The following is a 25469-nucleotide window of genomic DNA, read 5'->3' as shown; positions in this document are numbered from 1 at the left end:
TTATGGATTAAACCCAGATCTTTGTGACTAGGAGTGAATGTTTGCATTGTCCAGCATTCCGTCCATCAATTGTTTCTTTTGTATATGCCGCCCTAAGTGGGAAGAGGAGGCCCAGGCGTTGGTCCCATCCTCACTACACCGCTGGATTCAAGCTGGCCTGGCTGATGAAGGGTGATGCCCTGAAACTGGTCCCAGGATGCTTGTTTCCGGTCCAAGGAGGACCTGGCTAGGCAGTTCAGGCTGGACTTTTCCCTTAAGGAATAGGGTCAAGACTGATTTGATATGGCTGGGTCAAAACTGGGGTGGTGTGGTGAGCAAACGAACGATGGATTAAAAAACCCAGATCCTTGTGACTGGGGGTGAATGTTTGAATTGTCTAGCATTCCGTCCATCAATTGTTTATTTTGCATATGTCGCCCTAAGTGGGAAGGGTATGCCCAGACGTGGGTCCCGTGCTCACTACACCACTGGATTCAAGCTAGCCTGGCTGATGAGGATTCAAGCTAGCCTGGCTGATGAAGGGTGATGCCCTGCAACCGGTCCCAGGATGCTTGATTGCGGTCCAGGGAGGACCTGACTTGGCAGTTTGGGCTGGAGTGTTCCATAAGGAACAGGGTCAAGCCTAATTTGCATATGGCTGGGTTCAAACTGGGGTGGTGTGGTATCAAAAGAATGATGGAGTAAACATGGAGCACAGCATTATTAGCATCCAACACATGTATTAATAAATTCGTTACAACAGTATATATACTGTTCTTACGGCAGATCAACACAAGGAAAAGCTCTCCAGCTGCCACATGAAAATGTAAAGAGTAATTAAGATTTATCTTCTGTTCCAAATTACACGCCTATGTATTGAATACTAAATGACACCGTCTTAAGATGGCGGTCTTGTCTGACGCGAAGCAGTGGCTATCACTGAACGCGAGTAGTCTGAAATTATTTTTAGAATAACTTGCTCAGCGCACGAAGAACATCGAACTTCTTATTTTGCATTCAGGAATATAAAGAATGTTATTTTTAAACGATTCTCATACCCAGTTCTCTTCTAATAACTTAACTATATAACGCAGCAGTTACGTAGATCCTTAGTGACTGATTAACGACAAAAATAGAGCAATCACATGAATTTCCACTGAAATACGGCACAAGCCTATGTATGATACTTCCGTGTAGAGCCGCTAACCAGCGGCTACCAAGTCGATCCTCTTGGTGACAACCTTCCTGGCTGGCTAGCTGCCGGAGTGGGGGCGGAGCACCGGGCGGCGACTAAGTCCTTTCTTTGTGTCGGCGGCGGGGCCGCTGGGTTCGGTGCTCAGACACACTCACTCTGAGCTTTCGGGATGGCGGCGGCCGGGGTGGCCTCTATATGGAGCGAAGTGAACCGAGCCGGGCAGAGCGGCGACTACACGCGGGCATTGAAATCCATAAACAAAAGTAAGAGCAACAGCTGTCCAGTATCCTTCTGCGCACCCTCCCTCCTTAATGCGACGTGTCCCTGCAGTCACATACTCTCGGGAGGATTGGCACCCTTTGCACCTATCATATATGGAAATCCTTATACGGACGGTGTCCCACCCTTAGACATTGGTCATTGTGTGCGTGAACTAAGAGCGTAATTACTGATTAGAATAATTTTGAATGCCGATATGCCCAATTAGCTGAACATACAGCATAGCGTTTCGGTTTTGGACGTATCTTTTTAAAAGTGCATCTGTGGTACTGTTCTTTTATGCTCATTTGCAATTTATGTTTGCTTTGTTTCGAAGAACTTCGAATTACAGACTAATATTTAATATCTATCATGCAGTCACAGAGAATACGTTTTACTTTTATTGTAAAGTTTCAGCACGAGACAGCGGCCGGGCGTTGTTGAGTAGGCTTAGTACCTGCAGAGGAGTGATGGTAGAAGAAGTGTAAATAGTGTTTCAACACTTAGTACCGTGTGAGGCTTAGGATTAAATAGAGGGGGACGCAAGAAGTGACGCCACTGTGCATGAAAGAAGGGATATTTATAAATAACTGCCAAAAAGTGGATATATCACTCGGTTGGATTTGGCCGTGGGCCGTAGGTCAGGGTATTAAAGGGACATGCGTGGAGTAGAGCACCTCAATAAAAATTACTCTGATCGAAATGCTAGCGGTGAAGCTACATGCGCTGAATGTATGCTAGTTTGACTGGCAGGAGTTTCTAGCTTGAAGCTTCTTATGCATTATGAACTATCATTGGCAATGCCTATATGTCTGGCTTATGAATGAAAGTGCCTTTTGTGTAATTGATGGGTTTAGGCACATAATACCTGCACCCTATCCCTGATCCATCTATTCTTACTTCCACTTACTCATTCTTGCAATTACTTTCTAACAAAACTAGTATAAAAAACACACATCCAACAACATATGTTAAGAGAATACAAGCAGAAAAAAGAAAACTTGCTTACAATAACAAAGCAAAAGAGCTCAGCCGGTGTCTGTCTTGCAGAGGCATTGTAAATAGTCTATCATTGTTTTAACCCCTTCGCTGCTGCGGACATTCCGCTGCAGCGCTGGGGGGGGGCAGGGGGGCAGCGCGGCGGGCCTGTGCTCATGACGGAGCCGCTCCGTCATGAGCCACAGTTGAGCTGTGCTCATGACGGAACGGTTCCGTCATGACTCCGCCCATTTGCGTTGTCCCCTCGCACAGGCGGGGAAACAGCGCCGCGCAGGCGGAGCGGCTGCCAACAGGATTGTCATGACGGAACCGTTCCGTCATGAGCACACGCCAACCGTGGCTCATGACGGAACGGTTCCGTCATGAGCAGGGAAGGGGTTAAAGTTTCGCATGGCCTCCATATTTAGTACTAAATGGCATTTGGAAAAGTCATGCTATAATTCATAGTAAACACAAGGAGATGATGGACGGAACGCTGAAGTTTTTCAGACACTCACTGCCAGTTACATATGGGTTGAATCCATCATCGTTCTTTAGCACACTTTGCAACCCCAGTTCAGACCCAGCCATATGCAAATCAGTCTTGACCCTGTCCCTCATGGGAACAGTCCAGCCTGAACTGCCAAGCCAGGTCATCCCTGGACCGGAAACAAGCATCCTGGTACCAGTTTTGGGGTAACACCCCTCATCATCCAGGCTGGCTTGAATCCAGTGGCAAAGTGAGCAAGGGACCCACGTCTGGGCATACCTTGCCAACTTAGGGCGAACAAAGCAAACACAAGGAGATGATGGACGGAGCGCTGAAACTTTTCAGACACTCACCCTATTCACAGATCTGGGTTGAATCCATCATTGTTCTTTAGCTCACTTTGCCACCCCAGTTCAGACCCAGCAATAGGCAAATCAGTCTTGACACTGTACCTCATGGGAACAGTCCATCTGAAAATGCCAAGCCAGGTCTTCCCTGGACCGGAAACAAGCATCCTGGGACTGGTCCCAGGGTGCTTGTTTCCGGTCCAGGGAGGACCTGGCTTGGCATTTTGGGCTTGACTGTTCCCATGTGGCACAGGGTCAAGACTGATTTGCATATGGTTGGGTCTAAAGTGGGGTGGCATGGTGAGCAAAAGAACAATGGCTTTAACCCAGATCTATTGACTGGGGGGTGAATGTTTGATTTCCTCTGCATTCCGTCCATTATCTGTGTGTCTTTTGCTTTCTCACCCTAAGTGCGCCGGGTATGGCCAGATGTGGGTCCTGGGGTCACTGTGTCACTGGATTCTAGCTAGCCTGGCTTGATTCCGGTCCAGGGAGGACCTGGCTTGGCAGTTCAGTCTGGACTGTGCCCACGAGGCACAGGGTCAAGACTGATTTGCATATGGCTGGGTCTAAAGTGGGGTAGCATGGTGAGCAAAAGAATGATGGGTTTAACCCAGATCTATTGTCCGGGGGTGAATGTTTGATTTGCCCTGCATTCCGTCCATCATCTGTGTGTCTTTTGTATTTCATAGTAAGCAGATCAAACCTATGAAATTTGGAATGACTTTTCCAAATGAACGAATGACGCCTTACTGTTGGCTTTACACCATACCCAACTCTAGCCTATTGAAGTGCACATAAACTGCCGACTAACAAGCATACAGTTAAACATATAAATATGTACATAAAGGCAGCTTGCAACTTAATATACAGCCCCTCTAACAGTGCCTAACAAGAGTCATCACAGGAAAACCTTCCAGGGTTTCAGATTAGGTGGCCAACAACAAAACACTTTCCTACTACAGTAATCTGTGAGATTACATGTAACAGAATGCCCGTCTATAGCCTGTAACTGAATATTATAACCCCTGTTAAAAGTTTGAGGGCTTTAATGAATGGTTTCTCAATAAATAACCTAAACCAACTGCCTTTGTCTTAACACTTCATAATAAGCACACCAGACCTATGGCATCAAACATAATGTTTCCAATGCACCAGTCAGGCCGATATATGGTCACCATAACCATCACAGGTTTTCACTTTTGTGTGTAAGCTTTTCCACTCTGCAACCATCAGACACACAGTCATAAAATTAGAAAGGTACCCACATTTAAAGTTTTTCTAAGAAAAATTGTAACTCTCATAAAAGGGATAACAATGATTCTCAGAGCACACCTTCTTTATCCATGGTCTGTCACAGAGGATGGCCAACACCAAAACCATTACATACTACAGAAATTGTAAGATTCCATGCAACAAAGTACCTATCTGTAGGCTTTAATATGGAGTAATAACTATCCACATTTAAAAACCTATAGATGTTAATATATGCTTTTCACAATAAATACGTCAAGCCTAGTGCTTTTATCAGAACACTTAATAATAATAAATAGGTCAGGCCTATAGCTATGATCATTGGCTTGCCACCATACCGACTCATTCCTACTGTATTGAGTGAGCATAGGTGCAACGCAAACAGTCTTTTTAGCGGAAGCACTCAAATTCAACCTAATCAAATCCTTTATTCAGGGGAACGTACATGTGATTGGAAACTAAGCCCCTCTCTCAGTAGTACTCTGGAAGTTCTTTTTTTAAAATCACATAAGGTCATGCCACAGTTGCACTGTCAAGTCAGACCTAAAAATCAATTTAGATTGGTGTAGCCCTGGGTATCCCATATTGTGCTCAAACACACAATTGCACTCTGAAGCCTAAAGGTAATGATGGAAAGGGAGTGTGCTGAGACTGTAACACATTACTTATGACTGCCCTCCTCCCTTATGATCTGGTGCCTGGGAGAAACACCTTAAACTACCTAGTTATGTAAGGCACTTTAACAGCCTTACAGTGCCATGCATGTGCCCTGCAAGTTGAAACGTGGGCAGCAATACTGCTGCTGGCTCAAGTAGTTGAATCAATAAACAAAATAACTATGGCTGATTGGAGGGGGAAGCACCCAAGTTCTGCCCAACCAAAACGTGTAGTTCTGGCTACCAACATGTGGGTGGAGTCAAAGCCCCTCTCTGTAGCACTCCCAAAATCTCTGTTTTAGGTTGATTACGTTTGGTGGCAGCTGCTCTGTGAAGCCAGACCTAAAAACGGGTCACAGCTTGGGTCCAGTGACAGGTAAGCCATTTATAAATGCACAAATCTTACCCTAACCACTGTCACATTCTCAGTGTTTAACCAATCTGTCCTTCCATGAGTATGCATGTGCATAGTTTGTATAGTGAATGTTTACCTAGTGAGTTTCTTGGCATTGGCTTAATACCCTGCAACTTTACCTGCCATAATTAAAACAAAGCAGCAAAAATACAGTTTTAAGATGTTTTGCCTCCCCAAAAATGGTCTGTCAGGAACCGGAGATAAGGGATGAAATATATTCCAAGTGGTATGCAATATAATGGAATGTCCAGTCTATTCTGTAGGACCCAAGGAATTAGAGCAACTATGCAATCATTGGCGCAAGTATTGCCGATTTCTGAATTCCATGGAACTAACTGCTAACTCCCTGAAATGACAAGAACCTGCTTTTTGGACTTCGAGCTTCAAGGGCAAGCGGGCAAGGCTACTCTTGGAGGGTGATGTATATTTGGGAACTCCAATACATTTATCACATAATTTCATTAACTTGAATGTCCAGCAATTGCTATTACTCTATTGAATGACGTAAGACCTAATTTACATAGTATTTAATAGTTCCAAAAAGGCTGTTGGTCAAAATGAGCATGGTTTTCATCCAAAGGCGACAAACTGACTTTAGCAGATAAGAGCTAATTTCTGAAAAAAGTGGAATACCTGTGTGGTTCATACTTTTAATGTGGCTAGGCACTGTATGTGTGACTGGGTAGGACTGATTGCACAATATCTGGTAAGTCTTACTTGTTTGATGGGTGTGTGTCTTTTGCAGCTCCAGTTTTTATACATTCCGGGTTGTCATGCTAGAGAGTGTCAGGACTTGTGTCTTTGTGCCAGACAGATAGGAGAATGTTGCAATCAAGTTGGTTGTCTAAACAAGGGTTGTTGGTGCTAGCTGGAAGATCAGAGGCATAACAAGATGGCATATTGCTGCACCAATAGGGAAGAGGAGAGAGGCTCTTTTGTACCAGGTCTGGGGCAATGTGATGTTTGCTTTGTAGTTTTACTACTTGGAGAATTATAAGTGATGGAACCACCAAAAAGCCCATGAAGACCACACAGGCAAAGATTCAAAGGAACAGTTGGGCAACAGAGGAGGAAGAGCATCTTGGGCAACCTGCAATAAAGGCACTGCTTTACGATGCTCTTGAGACTATATGGGGTGGCAAGCATAACACAGCATAGACAAAAAACTTGTCTTGCATGGGATTAGGACAGCCTTACTTTGGATAAGACCTTCCTTTGTGTTGGTGCAAAGAAGCACCAAGAAGTCAAAGGTGAACTCCTATTATGGTCTCAATGACCCCATTGTTTACCACAAAGTGGTTAGGTAAAGTCAGGCCATCTAGCAACTCCGATGGTGAGCAGCATTTGAAGAATTAGAGAGAGCTAACCAAATTCAATAGCACCCTCCAATGTGTACAGTCACGTCCCACAAGGACATGTCCTCCCATAATATGTACAGTGTTTTGAGACTTGGTGATGAAGGATATCTCATCATTCCAGCAGTTGATGTTAAATCACTTCAGTTGGGCCTTAGCCAGTGATGTACTTCAGTACAAGGTACAGTCGATTGGCACAGATCACCTTTACTGCTTCAGGTGAGGGCAAATGAGTATGCCTTTTTCACTCTATGTTCAAGCTTTAATCTTCGGGGTCTTATTTAAACAATTGCAGTAAACCCAAAGGTGAACTCTCTCTTCTGCTGTGGCCTTTGAAGATCCAAAGCAGACACGTACGAAAGTGAGTTGCACTGGGTCGAGATGAAGTGCAAGAAATGCGAGAGGACAAATGGTAGACTGTTACCAGCAAGGTCTACAGTGGTTTACAGTGACATCCCGCTGTCATGTCAACCCCCAGAGCGGCACCTTCCCCTCTGCAGCAGTACCTCATTCTCTCATGTACTTCCAATTGGCTACTAAATGCATCTAACACTGGAGGAAGGATAGTGTGAATGCTCTATGTCATGACAGGATGACAAGCATTTCACCAGGAAACCTACCCAGTTGTAAAAAGGCATAAACTCTGTAACCGTATTAGGCTGCCACCAGTTGGGTCATGGCCTGGACATGGGACAATAGTCACCCATTTTAAAATATAATAGACATTGTGTTGTCCCCTGCACCAGCAGAGCGGCATACTCTTCTGGTGTGCAACATATAACATCACAGTAGATCAACTCCATGGGACTTGTGACACAAGTTTTCTGAGCAGCTTTAGGAAAAATGGATATCCAGTCCCTAGATATGGATACATTTTAGGATGTTCTGTGAGAATGATTTAAATTAAAATTGAGACTACAGATGACTACTGTGCTAGGGACCTGGACCCTACAAGGAACATCCACCCTTGTTGTGTCTTAAGCATCTAGGAGTTGTGAACCGTCATAAGGTGTGTGAGTAAAGAAATAATAAGAAGACAATTGCAGATTTTATCCATAGAATGATCTTTAAACAATACATAAAACCTTAAAGTTCAGTTAGTACATTTTCCAACAGAGCTACAAAATGGCACCTTACAGGAATTAATCTTTTTAATATTATACAGTGGCAGAGAGACAACCCAAGGATGGTCTGTCAAAAAGGTACCTAAACCATGGTAGGGCCACTGTGACTACTCCAGTTAATTTGAAGATGTTCAAGCAGCCTGGCAAGGTTGAGGTAGTCAGTGGTTGCCGATGGGCCAATCAGTACCATGGCAGTGGCCCTATTTTTACTAGCTGTTAGAAGAACCAGTCATGTCTCTCTCTGGCACTACCTACCTCTAAACCTTTTGCCTTGAGGCAGTAAATATACTGCAACTAACACCTTAATTTTGGGGCAGGTTAAAGCTGTAAAATGTGTTTAATGTTGGATGGTTGCAAGTGGTTGAGAAGCTGCTGCTCAAGCAATGGAGTTACCACTGATTGGTCAAGGGAACAAGACCAGTAGAAAGAGACTGATTCTGGACGGCAAAAAGATAAGGATACTAATTGTTGTAGGACCCTCACAAAAGGGCAGTGTCCCAAGGGTAGTTCCATTTAATGCTAGCAGTAAGTCTGAAAAAAAACCGGGTTCATGCCAGTGGCTGAAAATTAGTTGAAACTACTTTTTAGCTTGCATACAAGAACAAGCATTGAAAATGCAATAGGTCTCGCCTTTGATTAGGTTAAAGCCATTTGCTTTGTTAATGGTATTGTGTAGCAAAGCAAATGGCTTTAACTTAATTAAAGGCGAGACCTATTGCATTTTTAATGCTTGTTTTTAATGGCATCCTGTAATTGCGGGGAGTGACCTGACACTCTAGACAGAGTAGAAGGCCCACAACTGGACTCTTAAATGGGCCATCCAAGGTATAAAAATAGTTTGCTTTGCCCAGTCCTGTATTCTCGAATGGTTGTTTGATCTCTTTTCTGCTTTGTCTTACATTTCTCTCTCAGTAGGGAGCCACAGTCCTAAGTGTAGTGTCCCCTAGTGGAGTAGCCCTGTATCTCTTTTTCAAGTTAAAAGCCACAACGTGTATATCGCACACATGTATTTTCTGCAGTATATCGGTGCTTTTCATTTTCTGTGATAAAATAGAAAATACCTGATGACGAAAACTAATAGCTGATAAATGGGGAAAGGCGATAGTTAGTCCAAGTTGAGCATGCGATTAATCACAAGAACACCAGAGGAATGGCCCTGCAGAAATCTTTTCTTCAAGCACACCTTCAGTTGTTAAGAGTGTACTAATTATACAGCTCTTTTATAGAGAAAGCCTCAACGTTCTGAACACATTGTTCTCTTAAGAGCAAGGGAAGTTGGTAAAAAAAAAGATCTTGAAATCACAGTAAAAGTCCGAAAATCACGAAAGGGAGCACAGGCACAAAAACAGGTAGTGATAGCGAGCGCGTGTGCAAAAACAAGCTACGATAGATAGCGCAGGCACAAAAACAGGCAACGAAAGGGAGCACAGGCACAAAAACAGGTAACGATAGAGAGCGCAGGTACAAAAAGAGGCAACGAAACAGGCAACGACAAAGCGCGCGTACAAAAACAGGTAACGATGGAGATTGCAGGCACAAAAACAGACCGTGAAAGAGAGCGCAGGCACAAATAAAAGCAACAATAGAGAGCGCTGGTACAAAGGCACGCAACAATAGAGAGCACAGGTAGACAAATAGGCAACGATAGAGAGCGTGGGTACAAAAACAGGCATTATTAGTCAGTATTTTCTGTGTCAACCTACGTCCCAACCGGGTGCCCTATTGTACCCAAAATGTAAAATAAAAAAATGCACTTTTACTTTAAAAGAGGCATGTCTCTTTTTTCAACAAGCAAAACAATTTCCCAGGTCTTAAACTTCAAATGCACGTTCCCTGAATCTCGATTTTAAATGACTCTAAGGTACGCACTGAGTCCGTCCTGAGCATAGCACATCGTATAAGAATTCAGTTGTCATTGTTTGAACTCCTTACAGTGGTATTGGTAGCTCACAGCTGTTTCAGAGCGCTAGCGGCAGCACAAGTATACATACATTCATTTTATATATCAGACACATTGCTAACAACTACATATACATGGGGGATGCGCAGGCGTCCCCTGAGAGACAAAAACGTAAATATATACCTGAAAAGCATCAGTCTTCCCCACCTGCCTGGTCCACCTGTGTCCTCATGAGTGCAGCACTCCCAGAACTCACTTGTGCGCTCCCTGGTGCAAGCCTGGTCACTCCTTTTAACTCCTCGGGGATGCGTTGTGATGGGCCGCCCCTTTTCTTTCTTACATAACTGAAGCATCAGAGGCATCGTGTTTCGAAGCAGGTAAAAGTGCTTCCTGTCAGTCAGTGCAAAGGGTCAAACGAGTTCGGGCAGAATGCCTCAGGTTGCCTCGACTCTTATCAGTATTGCAGGACACGTCCCTGGGCCACTGGGTGGACTCGCTCCCTGCTTGTCATTGTGTAACAATGGCTGAGCAGGGTTATCCTCGACCTACTTTAGCCTGAGCTTAGAAACTCACAAGTGATCGAACCCCCTGCCTGCGCTCTGCCTCTGTGCGCGTTGAATCGAAATGCTTACGTCATAGCAGTTCAAAGCGCGCTAAGTGTTGCCGTTTTGCATATGTCGTGCGTAGCCATTGATCCAGCGCAAAACTGGAAAATGGGGAATAACATTTACCGATATCCTCCCTGCATCGCAGACCCGACGTTATACTAGCTCATTCACACACGCAGTCATTGGTGGGGTCCATAACACCAACACTCATACGTCTCTCTCACAAGTCTGCACACAGGAGGGATGAGTAATTCAAGCGCTGGACATGTGGGGGGGGGAACACCTTATAACCTGTAGGGAGAGAGAAGTTATTTTACAAAATATACATTAACATCCTTCGCCTATAGATCCCTAATCCCAAACATCAAGGCACTCCACCCACTTGGTCAATGGACCAATTTAGTTGGATAGGTTGATGGTGATTTAGAACCAGCTAAAACACATTTTAAGACTCAGAATCCTTATTTCCCTTAATGAAAACCACAAACTCATATTTCTTGTTAATCAATATTTCTTTATCTAAATTTTCATAATGATTTATATTTGCATTCGTCTCGTCAAAGTTTCGAATTTCTAGCTCAATTCAAGTAAATCACAGAACATCATATTTACCTAATCTGGCTATTTGGAGTCCTCTAATTCATTGGCTCTGCATAACCAAATTTTGTCGTAAATTGTCCAAAAAAGCAGGCCAAAGCTCAAAGTCCTCTGCTCAGCACATTACAGTCCCCAATTTTATCAAAGGACAAAAATCGTGCAAGCATCTATCATAGCCCGAGGATTTAGGAAAAGTTTGCAGTCATCAAGCGATCAGGCAGCATCTGGACCATCAGGAAAGGCGTCACGAACATAGCTCTCTCTCTATTCTACCACCTTTTTTTATAATGATTTCATGTAAAAGAAGATACAATTTTAAGCTTTAGGACAGTCGTGATTGGCTGGTTGGGATCGTCCGATTCTTATTCCTAGATTCTTAGTACAGTTTGACGGGTGAGGTCACTTGTCAACCAAGTGTCGGCTTGTTCCGGTTTACTGTAAGATCGATTGTTCCCCTATCTTGGCGAACCTCCAAATTCACATCCTTGACCGGGAACATGATGAGCAAAGGTCGCTAAGAGGTTCAGGATATTATTCACATTTGCGCAGTTTTCTTCGCGCATCACGAGACAATGGCCACTTCTGCATGCGATGTCAGCGGCCATATTGGATTAGGCCCAGATGTCAACTTAAGCGAAACAAACACAAAGAATAGTTAATACATAAAAATGGTGACTCTAATGTTAACCCCTTACTAATCCTTCTATGTGCTTGTATTTATCTAGCATATAGCGACATTCAAAGCCATTATATTCACCTTTTTCGGTCCTCCTCGATGATCAACGTCACAAAGCAACATATATCATGCAATATTCTATTACCACATATACTACTCATTAATATGCGTACAGATTTTAGTTATAAAAGTTATTTAGCCATGCAAATAGCAAATCCCATGTGTAGTTTAAGTTTTAATACTCATTAGTATACATGCAATACTCGTTTAATAATATTATAGTTAATAGATTATATAATTAGTATTTTCATGCAAGAGTAGAGGAGGTATACAAGATTTTGCACTACCAGCTCCATCAATCCCCTCTTTGGTGATTTTATCACCACAATACCTAAAATTTTGTACATTTATTATAAAAAGAAAATGAATTCATAGATTTTTAGTTCACATTTCTGTTTCCCCAATTTCTTCTCCTCTTGCCTTTCTATACATACTATCTTTCATTTCATTTCTTCTAATTCTACTTCCTCAATTTCTCTTTCTCGTCTTTTATTTTCTTTCTTTCTCAAAGTTTCTCTCTTTAAACTTTTCTGTATTTTCTTTCTTTTGCAACATAAACATCCTAGTCTTAAAACTAATACTAGACAAGCATTGGCATAGCCAATAGGTCTCGCCTTTGGGACCTTATAAGTGTTTAGCTATGCAACAGTTGCATAACTAAATACTTATAAGGTCCCAAAAGCGAGATCTATTGGCTATGCCCAGCAGCCGTGCGGCCGCGAAAGTGATCGCGATCAAACATCAAAGCGGCCGCGAAAGTGAAAGTAATCGTGGTAAAGCGCCCGCGCACATGCACTGTAGCTCTAGGCTGGCCTGGTAGCACTTTTTGGAGCCCTCCCAATAAGTCTCGCCAGACCAGCGCATGCGCTGGGTCAGGCGAGACCTAAAAAATTACACAGGTTAGTGGAAATAGGATTTTGCATTACCATGGCACGCATGGCAACCATTTCAGTATTTACCAATAAAAATCCTCCAGCGGTGCTTGTTGACAAGCGATCCACTACTGTTGATAATTTTCTAATTTTATGTGCATTGAGAGATATTCCCACTGCTGGTATCAATGCTCCAAAAATGTCTCCCACAATTTCTGACCAAGATTCTCTGTTTCTACGTGTTAGTATGTCTACCGAACTCATGTACACCATCTCTTCCCACATGGAATATCTTTGGGAAAACCAGGCCTACATAACGTGCCATACCAATGATCTGGCAAACGATAATATGCTTCGTTCCCGAAGATAAAATATAATCCAGGAAAAACTGGATCATTTCCTCCTTTAAATCCCCATCCACCCATGATTCGATATATATCATGGCAATCACTTGTACCTACAAAATAATTATCATATGCAGTTTGATTCCTTCTAATGCACAACTTTCCTTTCTGGGGCCAATCTAAAACCATTGTTGGATTAGCTGCTCCTTTCAAATGTTTTTCTTTTTCAACATCCCAGACTGTCTTTTCCACTTTTTCCTCAGGTACTTTCTTTTGCATTTTCAATCTCCTTTCTTCAACCATATCCAAGAACACTTTCTCCTCCTTCTTTATGCTGCAGGTTAAATTATTTCTAAATATGGACTCTAATGTTAGGTGAATTTTTCTTAGAAACCAAAGAACTAACAGCTTTGCAGGTTTTACTTTATTTAATTTGTTAATTACAGGTACTTGTGAAAATGTTATCTACATCTGAAAAGTAATATTCTAATTTCCCTATTTTGTAAAACAAACTTGCTATTACACTACATGTTATACCATACGTTACTGGGAGGTGATGATAGGTCACTCCCTCAGACACAGATGCAGGTAACTGCATGCAGACGTAGCAGTCCCTCACGTCCATCGTCTTTACATATTCATACAGTAATTTTGAAAATACATTGTTAGAAAAATTATTTATAGATCTGTCTTTATGTAAATAATTTCTATCTATGTTAGTCGAATATACTTTCTGAAACTTTTCTACATTAGTTTTATTTTCACTATGTCCATCTATTGTTTCTAGTGTAACTTTAAATGAGATCATCAAAGCCAACACACTCCATAGAAGCATTAGTAATCCTGTACAACAACAACACATTTTAAACCATCTTCTAAGAAATACACATTTAGTTTTTCTACTTTCTGTGTTTGCCATTTTGAAAAATGATCATTGTCTTTTGAATTAGCCTCTTCTACTTCACAACTAATTTTTTCTTACCCAAGGCTCTAAGCACCTACTTGGTTCTATCAGTTATGTCTTTTTCAGTAATTTATTGTCTTTCCATTGGTATCACTTTTGGTCTTTTCAGTTTGGCATTTGAACGTCTTTCACTTTTCTTTCACAATCTTGATACAGAACTTCCTGAACATCCGTTTCTTCTCCAATGTCGGACAAGATAACTCAGGATTTCCGATTCTTCGTCTTCCTCAACCACTTCTGGTAGTCACCTCTGGATTTTCTTGGCTATCCGCCTCTTCTTTTATTTCAGGCAGCGCCACATATGACCATTCCGGCGACTTATAATACTGGTTAGGTTTTCTTGTTCTCTTATTTTCTTCTGTTGTCGTTTTTCCCTCATCTTTCAATTTTTCTTGACTAGATACTTCATTCACTTGTTCAGCTCTAGATGAATTCACTCGTGTCAATCGGTATCTTAATATCTTTATTTTGTTTGGCCAAATTTCATCTCTTGCTGGTCTTTTCAATTTATTTCCCTTATCATTTTTCTCAGCTCTCCATGCTCTCATTCTCAGGACTCGACCTTCTGGTACTTCTTCATCACTGCTCTCTGATTCTGTTGCAACTTGACTTTTACTTTCGACTGTTTTCTTTTCCACCACTTCCTTTATTTTCCCTACTTCTGTCCCTCCTCCTGTTTCTTCCACACAATCTTCCTGCTGACTAACTGTCCCTTCCTCTAACTGAGTGTTTGAATTCCCTATAACTCCTCGGGGGTCTTCCACAAAAATCTTTCCCTCAGTTTCTGTATCTGTCACCTGACCATCTGCTTTTGTTACTTCAGGTGGAATTTCTCTCAACTTTCCATCAGGAATCTCTTCATCGAAAACTTCTTTAATTGTCTCTTCACTGTTTTTCTCTTTTCCTGTATGTACCTGTACTTGTTCAGTCTCTGAGTCTGAGCTGGTGTCAGAAATCTGCAACTTCCTCCTCAAGGGAATGTTCTCTGGGGCAACGGTCAAACTTGGCTCTGACTCCCCCATTTCAAGATTTTGTCCTGTTATGGTGTTTTCAGTATCAGATTCAGAGCTAGTTTCTGATTCTTCAAAATCCTTTCTTGTTATCCACTGGGTTTGGAATTCGCAAGGTATGACTAGCATGGATCCAGTTCTTTATTCCTGCACACTTCACAGCTGTTGTCATAGTTAAAATCACTTGTCGTGGTTTTCCCCAACGTGGGACCAAAAAGTTCCTTCTTCTGTGCACTTTAATTCTCACCCAGTCACCTGGGCTTAGATCATGAGCTGGCTTCTTTTCAAGGGTGGTGGCATCCGATCCAACCTGATGAAACACAGAATGTACGGCGTCAGCCAGCCCCTTAGAGTAATCCAACACCAAGTCATCAGAGATAGGCATTAACTTGTTGACTGGTATGAATACATGCCTCATTGCTCTCCCCATCACAATTTCGTGGGGACTCAAACCTGTGTTCCTATCTGGAATTGATCTAATAGTCATGAGTACCAGAGGCAAGACATCAGGCCATTTCAGTCCTGTGGCTAAACACATCTTTCCTAATCGGTTTTTAATAGTACCATTTACTTGTTCAACCACACCAGAAGCCTCTGGGCGATAGGCACAATGCAGTTTTTGTTGTACATTCAATGCCTCACAAATTAGCTTCATGATTTCATTATGGAAATGTTTTTCTCTATCTGACTCAATTGTGACTGGAAACCCAAATCTAGGGATGAATTCCCTCAAAAGCAGTTTTGCTACTGTAATTCCATCACTTCTTCTTGTGGGAAATGTTCCTACCCATCTAGAAAACAGGCAGACCATCACTAAAACATACCTCAACCTGTTACAGGGAGGCATCTCAATGAAGTCGATTTGCATTCTGGTGAAAGGCCCTCCTTCTCGACCTATAGTTCCTAGACTTACCACTGTTTTCCTTCCAGGATTGAACTGTTGACATATAAGGCACATTTGACAAAGGCTTTCAGCTAAAAGTCTGAATTTTGCATTGTACCATGTCTGCTTAAATAATCTAAGCATTGCATCTCTCCCTATGTGTGCTTGTCCATGATACATTCGGGCCATGGCTGACACCATGCTATCAGGCATAACTGGTCTTCCATCCCGATAAACCCACACGTGATCTGTTTCCCTTGGTGCACATCCTGCCTTTACCCACTGTCTCATTTCCTCATCTCCTGCTTCTTCCTGTAACTGCCTCACTTCTTCCCATGTATTCAAAATGTTAGTAAACAACAAGGGACATGAATTAATTTCCTTCTCTTTTGCCCGATTTACCGAATTCTGATTTCTCGCACAATATTGAGCCATATCGTTTGCATATTGGTTCCCTGCTGCGATGTAATCTCCGGTCTTTGAATGTGCAGCACACTTCACAACAGCCAATTGCTTAGGCAGCTGTATCGCCTCAAGCAATTTCCCAACCACTTCAGCATTCCTTATAGGGGTTCCACTTGAAGTCAAAAACCCTCTTTGTGACCAAATTTGGCCAAAATCATGCACGACACCGAAGCCATGTTGACTATCGGTTATCACAGTCACACTCACATTCTTTCCCAGCTTACATGCTCGGGTTAATGCAAAAAGTTCAGCTACCTGGGCTGATTTTACTCCCTTTAGGTAAGATGCTTCCATTACTGCTGCTACTGTACATACTGCATATGCTGCACTCAGAATTCCTACGTCTGTTCTCAAGCATGATCCATCCACTAACATCACATAGTCACTTTCTGTCAAAGGTACATCTTTTATATCAGGTCGTGGTTTAGTACAGAAATCAAGCACATCCAAACAGTCATGATCCACATCATCTCTGACTACCACATTCTCAGCATCTGGCAATAGCGTTGAAGGATTCACATTCAGACATTTGTTGCACCTAATATGACTTTTTCATATTTAGTCAGCCGACTATGCGTCATGAACTGAGTGTGGCTCCTTGTTAAAAGGATTGCCACATCATGAGATACAAACACTCATACAGGATATCCCATCACAATTCCTTCGCTCTGTTCCAGACTCTTACAAGTGCCTGCTACTGATTTCAAACAACCAGGCAATGCTACAGCTACAGGGTCGAGTATAGCTGAAAAATATGCAATCGGTCTTCTCAGTTTTCCATGTTTCTGTATTAACACAAAGAGTGCACATCCATTTCTTTCGCTACAGTATAGTTCAAACTCCTTCTCATAATCAGGCGTACCAAGTGCTGGTGCCTCACACAAACTGTCTCTCAATTGTTTAAAGGCTGTTAATTCTTCTCTATTTAATTCAATGGGGTCTTTTACGTCACTTCTCGTCAGGCGTACCAAAGGTTTTGCAATCAGGGAAAAGTTACTTATCCACTGACAACAATTTCCGATCATTCCAAGAAACGTTCTCACTTGTCTTTGCGTCATTGGGGCTCTCATTCCTTTTATTATCTTAATTCTCTCTGCAGTTATTTTCCTCAGTCCTTTTTCAATTTTGTGGCCTAAATATTGTACTTCTTTCTGACAAAATTGCAATTTCGATGGGGATACTTTAAGTCCTCCATCTGCTAGATGATTTAGCAATGCTATGATATCCACTACACAAGCTTCTCGTGTTTTTGACGCCACAAGCAGGTCGTCAATGTATTGCACTAGTACTGAGCTCTCGGACATCTCTAGATCTTCCAAGGACCTTTTCAATATCTGGTTAAATATTGAGGGGCTCTCTGTATACCCCTGTGGGATTCGGCACCATGCCAAAATGCGTTTGCCAAACCGGAACGCAAAAATCTGCTGACTGTCTTGATGCAATGGAATGGAAAAGAAAGCATGACACAGGTCGATTACTGTGTACCATTCTGCATCATGTGGAATCTGATACAAAATCACAGATGGATGTGGTACAATAGGACAACATGACACAACAATTTTGTTTATTTTTCTCAAGTCTTGCACTATTCTGAATGTTCCATTAGGCTTTTTCAGTCCCATAATTGGTGAATTACATGGACTACTCCATTATTTCTCTCAAAATACCTTGTTTAATCATTTTCTCTATTATAGGAGTAACTCCTTCAATTATTTCGGGTGTCAATTTGTACTGAGGAATATTTGGTTAACTTATTCCTTCCTTTACAGTCACTTTTACAGGATCTACATTTTTCATTAATACCACATCTTCTCCTGTGAAATCCCAGACTTCTGCTTTTACTGTCTTTTTCAGTTCTTTTGGTAGTTCTTCAGCGTTAAATACAGCAACTGCCTCAGTAATCTCAGGTTCCATATTAGCCATAGTCATTTTATATAGTACATCTTCATCAGGGGTCTCAAATGCTATACCATCGGGAGTGCAAAATATGGTGCAATTCATTTTGCACAATAAATCTCTTCCTAACAAATTTACAGGGCTTGAATCACACACGACAAAGCGGTGCCTTTCAGAAAATTTCCCTATGTTAACTTTTACTGGTTCAGTGAGATACGTTTTAATCTTGTCTGTTGGATACTGCAACTACTTGGATTGTTTCATCCGAGAGAGGAAGGTTTTTAACATCAGCTGACCTGACAGTTGAACGAGTAGCACCTGTATCTACTAGGAAAGTAATATTTTCATCATTTACCTTTCCATCCACAAAAGGGCCTGTCTGGTCTACTTCTAGAGTTGCGCCAAGTACCCACTCTTCTTCCTCCCCTCGGCACCATCAATAGCTTTCTTCTGACTCACTCTCATCGCGTTATAGCCAATACTGAGAAACAGCACTAGCGCTCGGCAGCTTAGTTACCTGTTCTTCGTTGTAGAATCCGGTCTCATTACTGTATTTCTGAGGATTTACGCTCTGTGGAAAAGGTGGTTTTGGCACCTGATTCTGTTGGGCAACAACCTGCTGCTGTCGCTGTGGCTGACAACTCTCCTCTTTCTGCACCTGCGAATTCAATGATTCATTATCACTATTAGTACTCGGGGAAAATTTACACTCGCATTTCCAGTGTCCTATTCTTCCGCAATTATGACATAGCGACTTCTTTTTGGCTCCTTCTATATTAAATTGTCCCTTTCCTTTTCCAACATTAAATTTAGGCTTCATACCTGCCCCATTTGCCTGTTCAATTGAGCTTCCTGTCTTTCTGCCACTTTTACCTGTGCCCACATAGACTTTTCATCACTAAAATATTTTGCATGTCTCAGTACTTCATCTAATTTCTTATTTTGCTAGTCCACTGTATGCTGTTTAATCATTTCACTTATTTCTGGACGCAGCCCATATACAAATCGGTATACAAAGTGACTTAAATCTTTTTCCCTCAAATTTTCATTACCACTAAACTGCTTAAAGGCGAGAATTAACCTCTCATAATAAGCGTGTACCGATTCCTTGGCTTCCTGATGAGTTCTGTCAATTTTTACCCAATCAGTCTCCTTGGGAGTTACTTTGTTTTTCAGAAAGGCAATTACCTGGTCATATTTTTTCATAACTTAAGGGTCAGGGGCACCCGTTTGTGGGTCTCTAGGGTAATCTTGTGTAGGCCAGCTAATCATAATTTTGTATTCTGTCCATAAATCTGCTGGTACTATTATGTCTAAAAGTCTATTTAAATCAATCCAAAAAACTTTTGATAACTTTACGAACCTATCCACTTGCCTATACCACTCGACTGGCTTTTCGCGTAGTCGAGGGAAATCATTGGTAAATGATAAAATATCTTGTCTAGTCCAAGGGACATGTACATGTCCTCCTCCTGGAATTTCTCTCATGGGACATTCTGTTACTACCTTTTCCTTTTCTCTTACGGGGAAGGCTGCAAACGTTTTTTCCGAGGCATCATCTCATTTTCGGAACCCCCTACTCTTCCATTTATCTACCTCTCCCCATTTTCTTAACAAAAGGATTATGTCTTTAATTTGAGTTGTTCTTCCTGCGGTGTTCAGATTTTCAATATCCTTTTCAGAAAAATCTACTCGGTGTGGTTTTTGTAAAGCTTTTACTCTTTCAAAGTCTATACCCATTTCATTTGCCACTTCTTCTAGTCTTTCGTGTAGATTCCTTGCTCTCCAGGTTATACTTTTACATAAAAATAGTAATTCTTCATCTTGATAGTTTTTTAACTTCTCCGTGGGGATAGTCCCTACTATTAATTCATCCAAAACAATCTTCAGCTTGGCCACATCTATAGATTGGGATTCTTTATCTTTCTGCTGCAAACTCCTTAGCCATTCACTTAATTCTTCTGAAGTAGGCTCTACACTATCTTTCTCAGTATTTTGTTGTGCTACTCTCTTCGGTGATCCTTTGATTTACTGTCAAATTTTTAGGCATACTTTGTTCTGAAATACCTGTTGTTTGTCTCCATGGGTTCTCGTCTGCAATTTTTTCTGGCCTCTCAGTTTGTTTATTACTGTTATAAGGAATCGTCAGACAATGCTCACTATCCTTCTGTTTATCAAAAATAGGCATTACAGGTCCTATTGTTACTGGAACGGTTACAGCTTCCAAATTTTTAGTCAATTCCCTTATTTTTTCAGTTAATTCTAAAATGGTTTTCGCTAGTTCAGCTGAATTTTCATTACCTATTTTACCATGTTGTATTTTCTCTTTCTCTAAAAGGATCGTTTCTTCCTGTTTCTTGTGATACTGATTCAAATTTTATATTTCGTGGAGTATCTCTCATTGGGGCACTTGGTGTCAATAATGTGGAATCTGATTGATAAGGGGGTGGATTTTTATAAAACATGTAGTCAAGAACATCATCCTCCGATTCATGCACACCATTCCCTCTCGACTCGATATTATTTCTCTTTTCCATACATTTTCTATTGCTAATTTCTTCAGCATTTCTCACAGGAAACAAACCCTTAGTCATATTTGCGCTTCGCCATCTCCTCATTCTATCATCATGATTCTCCTGTCCATATGATCTACCAAACATATATTTGTACCTTCCGCCACTCCTCTGTCATGCATCTCATCTTCCCATTCTGTCAATGCTTCAAACTGTGTTGGTCTAGGTCTCGGTCTAGATTAATCATTCACTCTCTCAAATTTCTCAAAACCGCTAAACTAAATGAACCATGTTCTGGAAATGCTAAAACTCCATCTTTTGTATACTTTGCCCAATTGTCCAACCAAATACATGTATGATATCCGTATTTCGCAACCATAAAGGATGCGTGCGATTTTGGCGGGGGAAGCAACTGTCCCTCTCTAGTCACAATCTGTTTGTCCTTTTAAAATAAACTCTTGATCTTTTCAAACCAGGACCTTTTCTCTTTTTCTGGTGGATTGTAATACATCCTTTTGTGTTCCGTGTATCGCTAGATTTTCCCTACGACTATTCTGTTTTAATCAATCGTAGCGTGACTCACACTAACTTACCTATGCAGAACGTTTGTCACTTCTGTAATTCTCCAATCCCAGCGCGACTTACACTAACGCACCAATCCGGAGCGCCTACGTCACCCTGCAATTCTCCACTCTCAGCGCGGCACACACTAACGCTCCAATCAGGAGTGTCTATGTCTCTTACTGACTGGCCAATTCCAGCACGGTCTTTCTGACGTCAGCTTTTCTCGCTACTCCTGCTTCTGCTGACCCCTCCTTTACAAATTTTATCTGCAAACTTTTTACATTCACTTTTTACTAAAATTCTGTAAGTAACGACATAAAAACGCCACCATTAGCTGTTTCGCTAACAAAAGAATAGTTAATGACCTTTCTTACAAGAATTCTGTCTTTCCCGAGAGCAGCGCTTACCTCTGCCCTACTACGTAATCGTTACTTCCATTGATAAAAGTAGCACATCCCTCTACCTTACCCTTCTAACAAGCATTAGATAACCGTTTCCCCAGAATTAAGACACCTAGTTGGAGACGCTCTGCTCCTGAGAAATAAAACCAGAGTTTCCTAAATAACCTGAATGCTATTTCATTCACGCACTTTAATACGGAAAATGTAGTTCATTCACACAGAAGTCTGTCTTTCCCGAGAACAGTGAACAGTCTGTCCTACTACAGAATTATGACACTCGTTAATAAAGTAGCACTTCCCTCTACTTTATCCTTCTAGCAAGCTTAGGGAACACCTATTACCTTTCCAGTGATAAGCGTAATCGGAGTGCCTTTTGGACTCCTGGTACCTAAGACCAACATTTCACAGGTGACCTTCGCTACCATACATTTCTCTCATACAGAAAATGTCCCTAATGGCACCATACGACGATGTTACCGAATCGAACCCAGACAATGCGTCGTGCAACTTCAATCGTCACACGTTTTCCCCGTGTACCTACAGGGCAACAACAATTCCGTCTTTCCCGAGAGCAGCGCTTACCTCTGCTCTACTACAGAACAGTTACAAACTTCCGACTTCCTACATCCCAGTAGCCGTCAAACAACATAGAACTCGACGCGACTCAACATAGTGTTAATACATAAACCAATGCTTATCCTACAGTCAATAATCAATAAGCAATTTACAAGCAAAATCACCAAATCAAAACAATAATACCATAACTCTGCTACCAGAAAAACTGATCCAGCGCAAAACTGGAAAATGCGGAATAACATTTACCGATATCCTCCCTGCGTCGCAGACCCGACATTACACTAGCTCATTCACACACGCAGTCATTGGTGGGGCCCATAACACCAACACTCATATGTCTCTCTCACAAGTCTGCACACAGGAGGGATGAGTAATTCAAGCGCTAGACATGTGGGGGGGGGGGGAACTCCTTATAACCTATAGGGAGAGAGAAGTTATTTTACAAAATATACATTAACATCCTTCGCCTATAGATCCCTAATCCCAAACATCAAGGCACTCCACCCACTTGGTCAATGGACCAATTTAGTTGGATTGGTTGATGGTCATTTAGAACCAGCTAAAACACATTTTAAGACTCAGAATCCTTATTTCCCTTAATGAAAACCACAAACTCATATTTCTTGTTAATCAATATTTATCTAAATTTTCATAATGATTTATATTTGCATTCGTCTCGTCAAAGTTTATAATTTCTAGATCAATTCAAGTAAATCACAGAACATCATATTTACCTAATCTGGCTATTTGGATTCCTCTAATTCATTGGCTCTGCATAACCAAATTTTGTCGTAAATTGTCCGAAAAAGCAGGCCAAAGCTCAAAGTCCTCTGCCCAGCACGTTACAGTCCCCAATTTTATCAAAGGACAAAAATCGTGCAAGCATCTATCATAGCCCGAGGATTTAGAAAAAGTTTGCAGTCATCAAGCGATCAGGCAGCATCTGGACCATCAGGAAAGGCGTCACAAACATAGCTCTCTCTCTATTCTACCACCTTTTTTTATAATGATTTAATGTAAAAGAAGATACAATTTTAAGCTTTAGGACAGTCGTGATTGGCTGGTTGGGATCGTCCGATTCTTATTCCCAGATTCTTAGTACAGTTCGAGGGGTGAGGTCACTTGTCAACCAAGTGTCGGCTTGTTCCGGTTTACTGTAAGGTCGATTGTTCCCCTATCTTGGCGAACCTCCAAATTCACATCCTTGACCGGGAACATGATGAGCAAAGGTCGCTAAGAGGTTCAGGATATTATTCGCATTTGCGCAGTTTACTTCGCGCCTCACGAGACAATGGCCACTTCTGCATGCGATGTCAGCGGCCATTTTAGATTAGGCCCAGATGTCAACTTAAGCGAAACAAACACAAAAGAATAATTAATACATAAAAATGGTGACTCTAATGTTAACCCCTTACTAATCCCTCTATGTGCTTGTATTTATCTAGCATATAGCGACATTCAAAGTCATTATATTCACCTTTTTCGGTCCTCCTCGATGATGCAACGTCACAAAGCAACATATATCATGCAGTGTTCTATTACCATATAGACTACGCATTAATATGCGTACAGATTTTAATTATACAAGTTATTTAGCCATGCAAATAGCAAATCCATGTGTAGTTTAAGTTTTAATAATATTGATTAGTATACATGCAATACTCATTTAATAATATTATAGTTAATAGATTATATAATTAGTATTTTCATGCAAGAATAGAGGCGGTATACAAAATTTTGCACTACCAGCTCCATCACCATCATCAAGCAGTCATAGATTTGAAGGAGCATCTAACTGGGTGCATGGTGGGACTTGTAGTTTCACTCTTCTCATTAGAAGTAAGGGATTGAAACTACGGGTGCAGTCCCCCTGGCTAAAATGGCACAACTGGCTGGATGTGTCAGTCATGACTTGGTACCACGCCCATCAATGTAGGAAACATGTATACCATAGCATAGCACCCTAACAGATGCTGACGCAATTTTCCAAGGAATACCTCAAATCTATTTACACAGTGATTTACGTATCGCCTACTGAATGCACATGTAACATTATCTAACACATTTTATATAGCGCAAACTCGACCCGAGCGCTATACATGTGCACCATTTGCATTACAGAAATGAAATACGTCGGCTCACTGCAGTGGTGATCGAGTTTCACTAGTAGAACCAGCTTGTGGTCCTCGGGCTGTGTTCGAGTCAAGCAAATCCCAGCGGTTAATGGTGGTCTTTGTCAAGAAATTAGACTTCTGTCTGTCACAAACTCCCGTTCACCTCACACAGCACTCACTGGACAATGACGAGCGCTACTTGCTAATGACAGTACACCGCGCTCTGTTTGTGTTTCTTTTTTTTGTTTAACTTTGAAACTGAGCGGGGTGCCGCTTCACGGACACCGCGCTCGGATTATTTATATATGTCTTAACTTTAACACTGACCGCGGTGTCCTTGAAGCGGGCACCGCGCTCAGTTTCAAAGTTAAACAAACAAACAGAGCGCGGTGCACTGTCATTAGCGAGTAGCGCCCGCCATTGTCCAGTGAATGCTGTGTGGGCAAGCACGGCCATTCTCCCACATTGTTTAGTAAAGAAAATAGTGCTCACAAACTAATTAAAGCATCCCGTATAATGCCTCCAGTAAACGATCCAATCCTGGTGGGCGGGGCCAAAAGGAGACAAGGCGGCAACAAGGAGGGACTAAGAAGCCTCCTTTACAATCCGAAGCCAGCGTTTTGCATGGAAGATGACGGTACCCAATTAAAAAGATGGGCGGGGCTTGAAGTCCCCTTCCAAAACCGTATTGATTTCAAGAAGCTCTCGAATGCTGAGAGCAGCGCATGCGCACTGCTATCGCCAGCCGAGACCTAAAAATGTTCACAATGCATAACAGCCTATTTTGCGGATTAAATGGTTTTTATCAGTTTTCAGGAAACACACTTGCATAGCCCTACAGCCCAATCAAGTGGGCAGGGAACACTACTTAAATTATCCTTGATTTGACTAAGTCAATAAATACAAAGTTACACTTACGTAGGAACCACTAAAAAATTTCATCATGAAAAAAAACCTACTTATTGAAAGCGCAAT

At 41.7% G+C, this 25469-nt stretch overlaps 1 protein-coding gene across 2 annotated transcripts in view; it reads left to right on the top strand.

Moving 5' to 3' along the window:
* Positions 1–1284: 1284 nt before the first annotated feature.
* SRP72 (signal recognition particle 72) overlaps positions 1285–25469 on the top strand; it is a 259141-nt gene continuing 234956 nt past the window's right edge. For both annotated transcript variants that reach the window (XM_085641079.1, XM_085641078.1), the window contains exon 1: positions 1285–1437. In XM_085641079.1, coding sequence (XP_085497205.1) covers positions 1344–1437 — 94 coding nt within the window. In that variant the 5' untranslated portion in view covers positions 1285–1343. The remainder of the gene's footprint in view (positions 1438–25469) is intronic.

This window comes from Triturus cristatus, chromosome 2_2 (genome assembly GCF_964204655.1).
Source record: "Triturus cristatus chromosome 2_2, aTriCri1.1, whole genome shotgun sequence".
Taxonomy (NCBI): Eukaryota; Metazoa; Chordata; class Amphibia; order Caudata; family Salamandridae; genus Triturus; species Triturus cristatus.
This window is presented reverse-complemented; position numbering and strand designations above follow the sequence as displayed.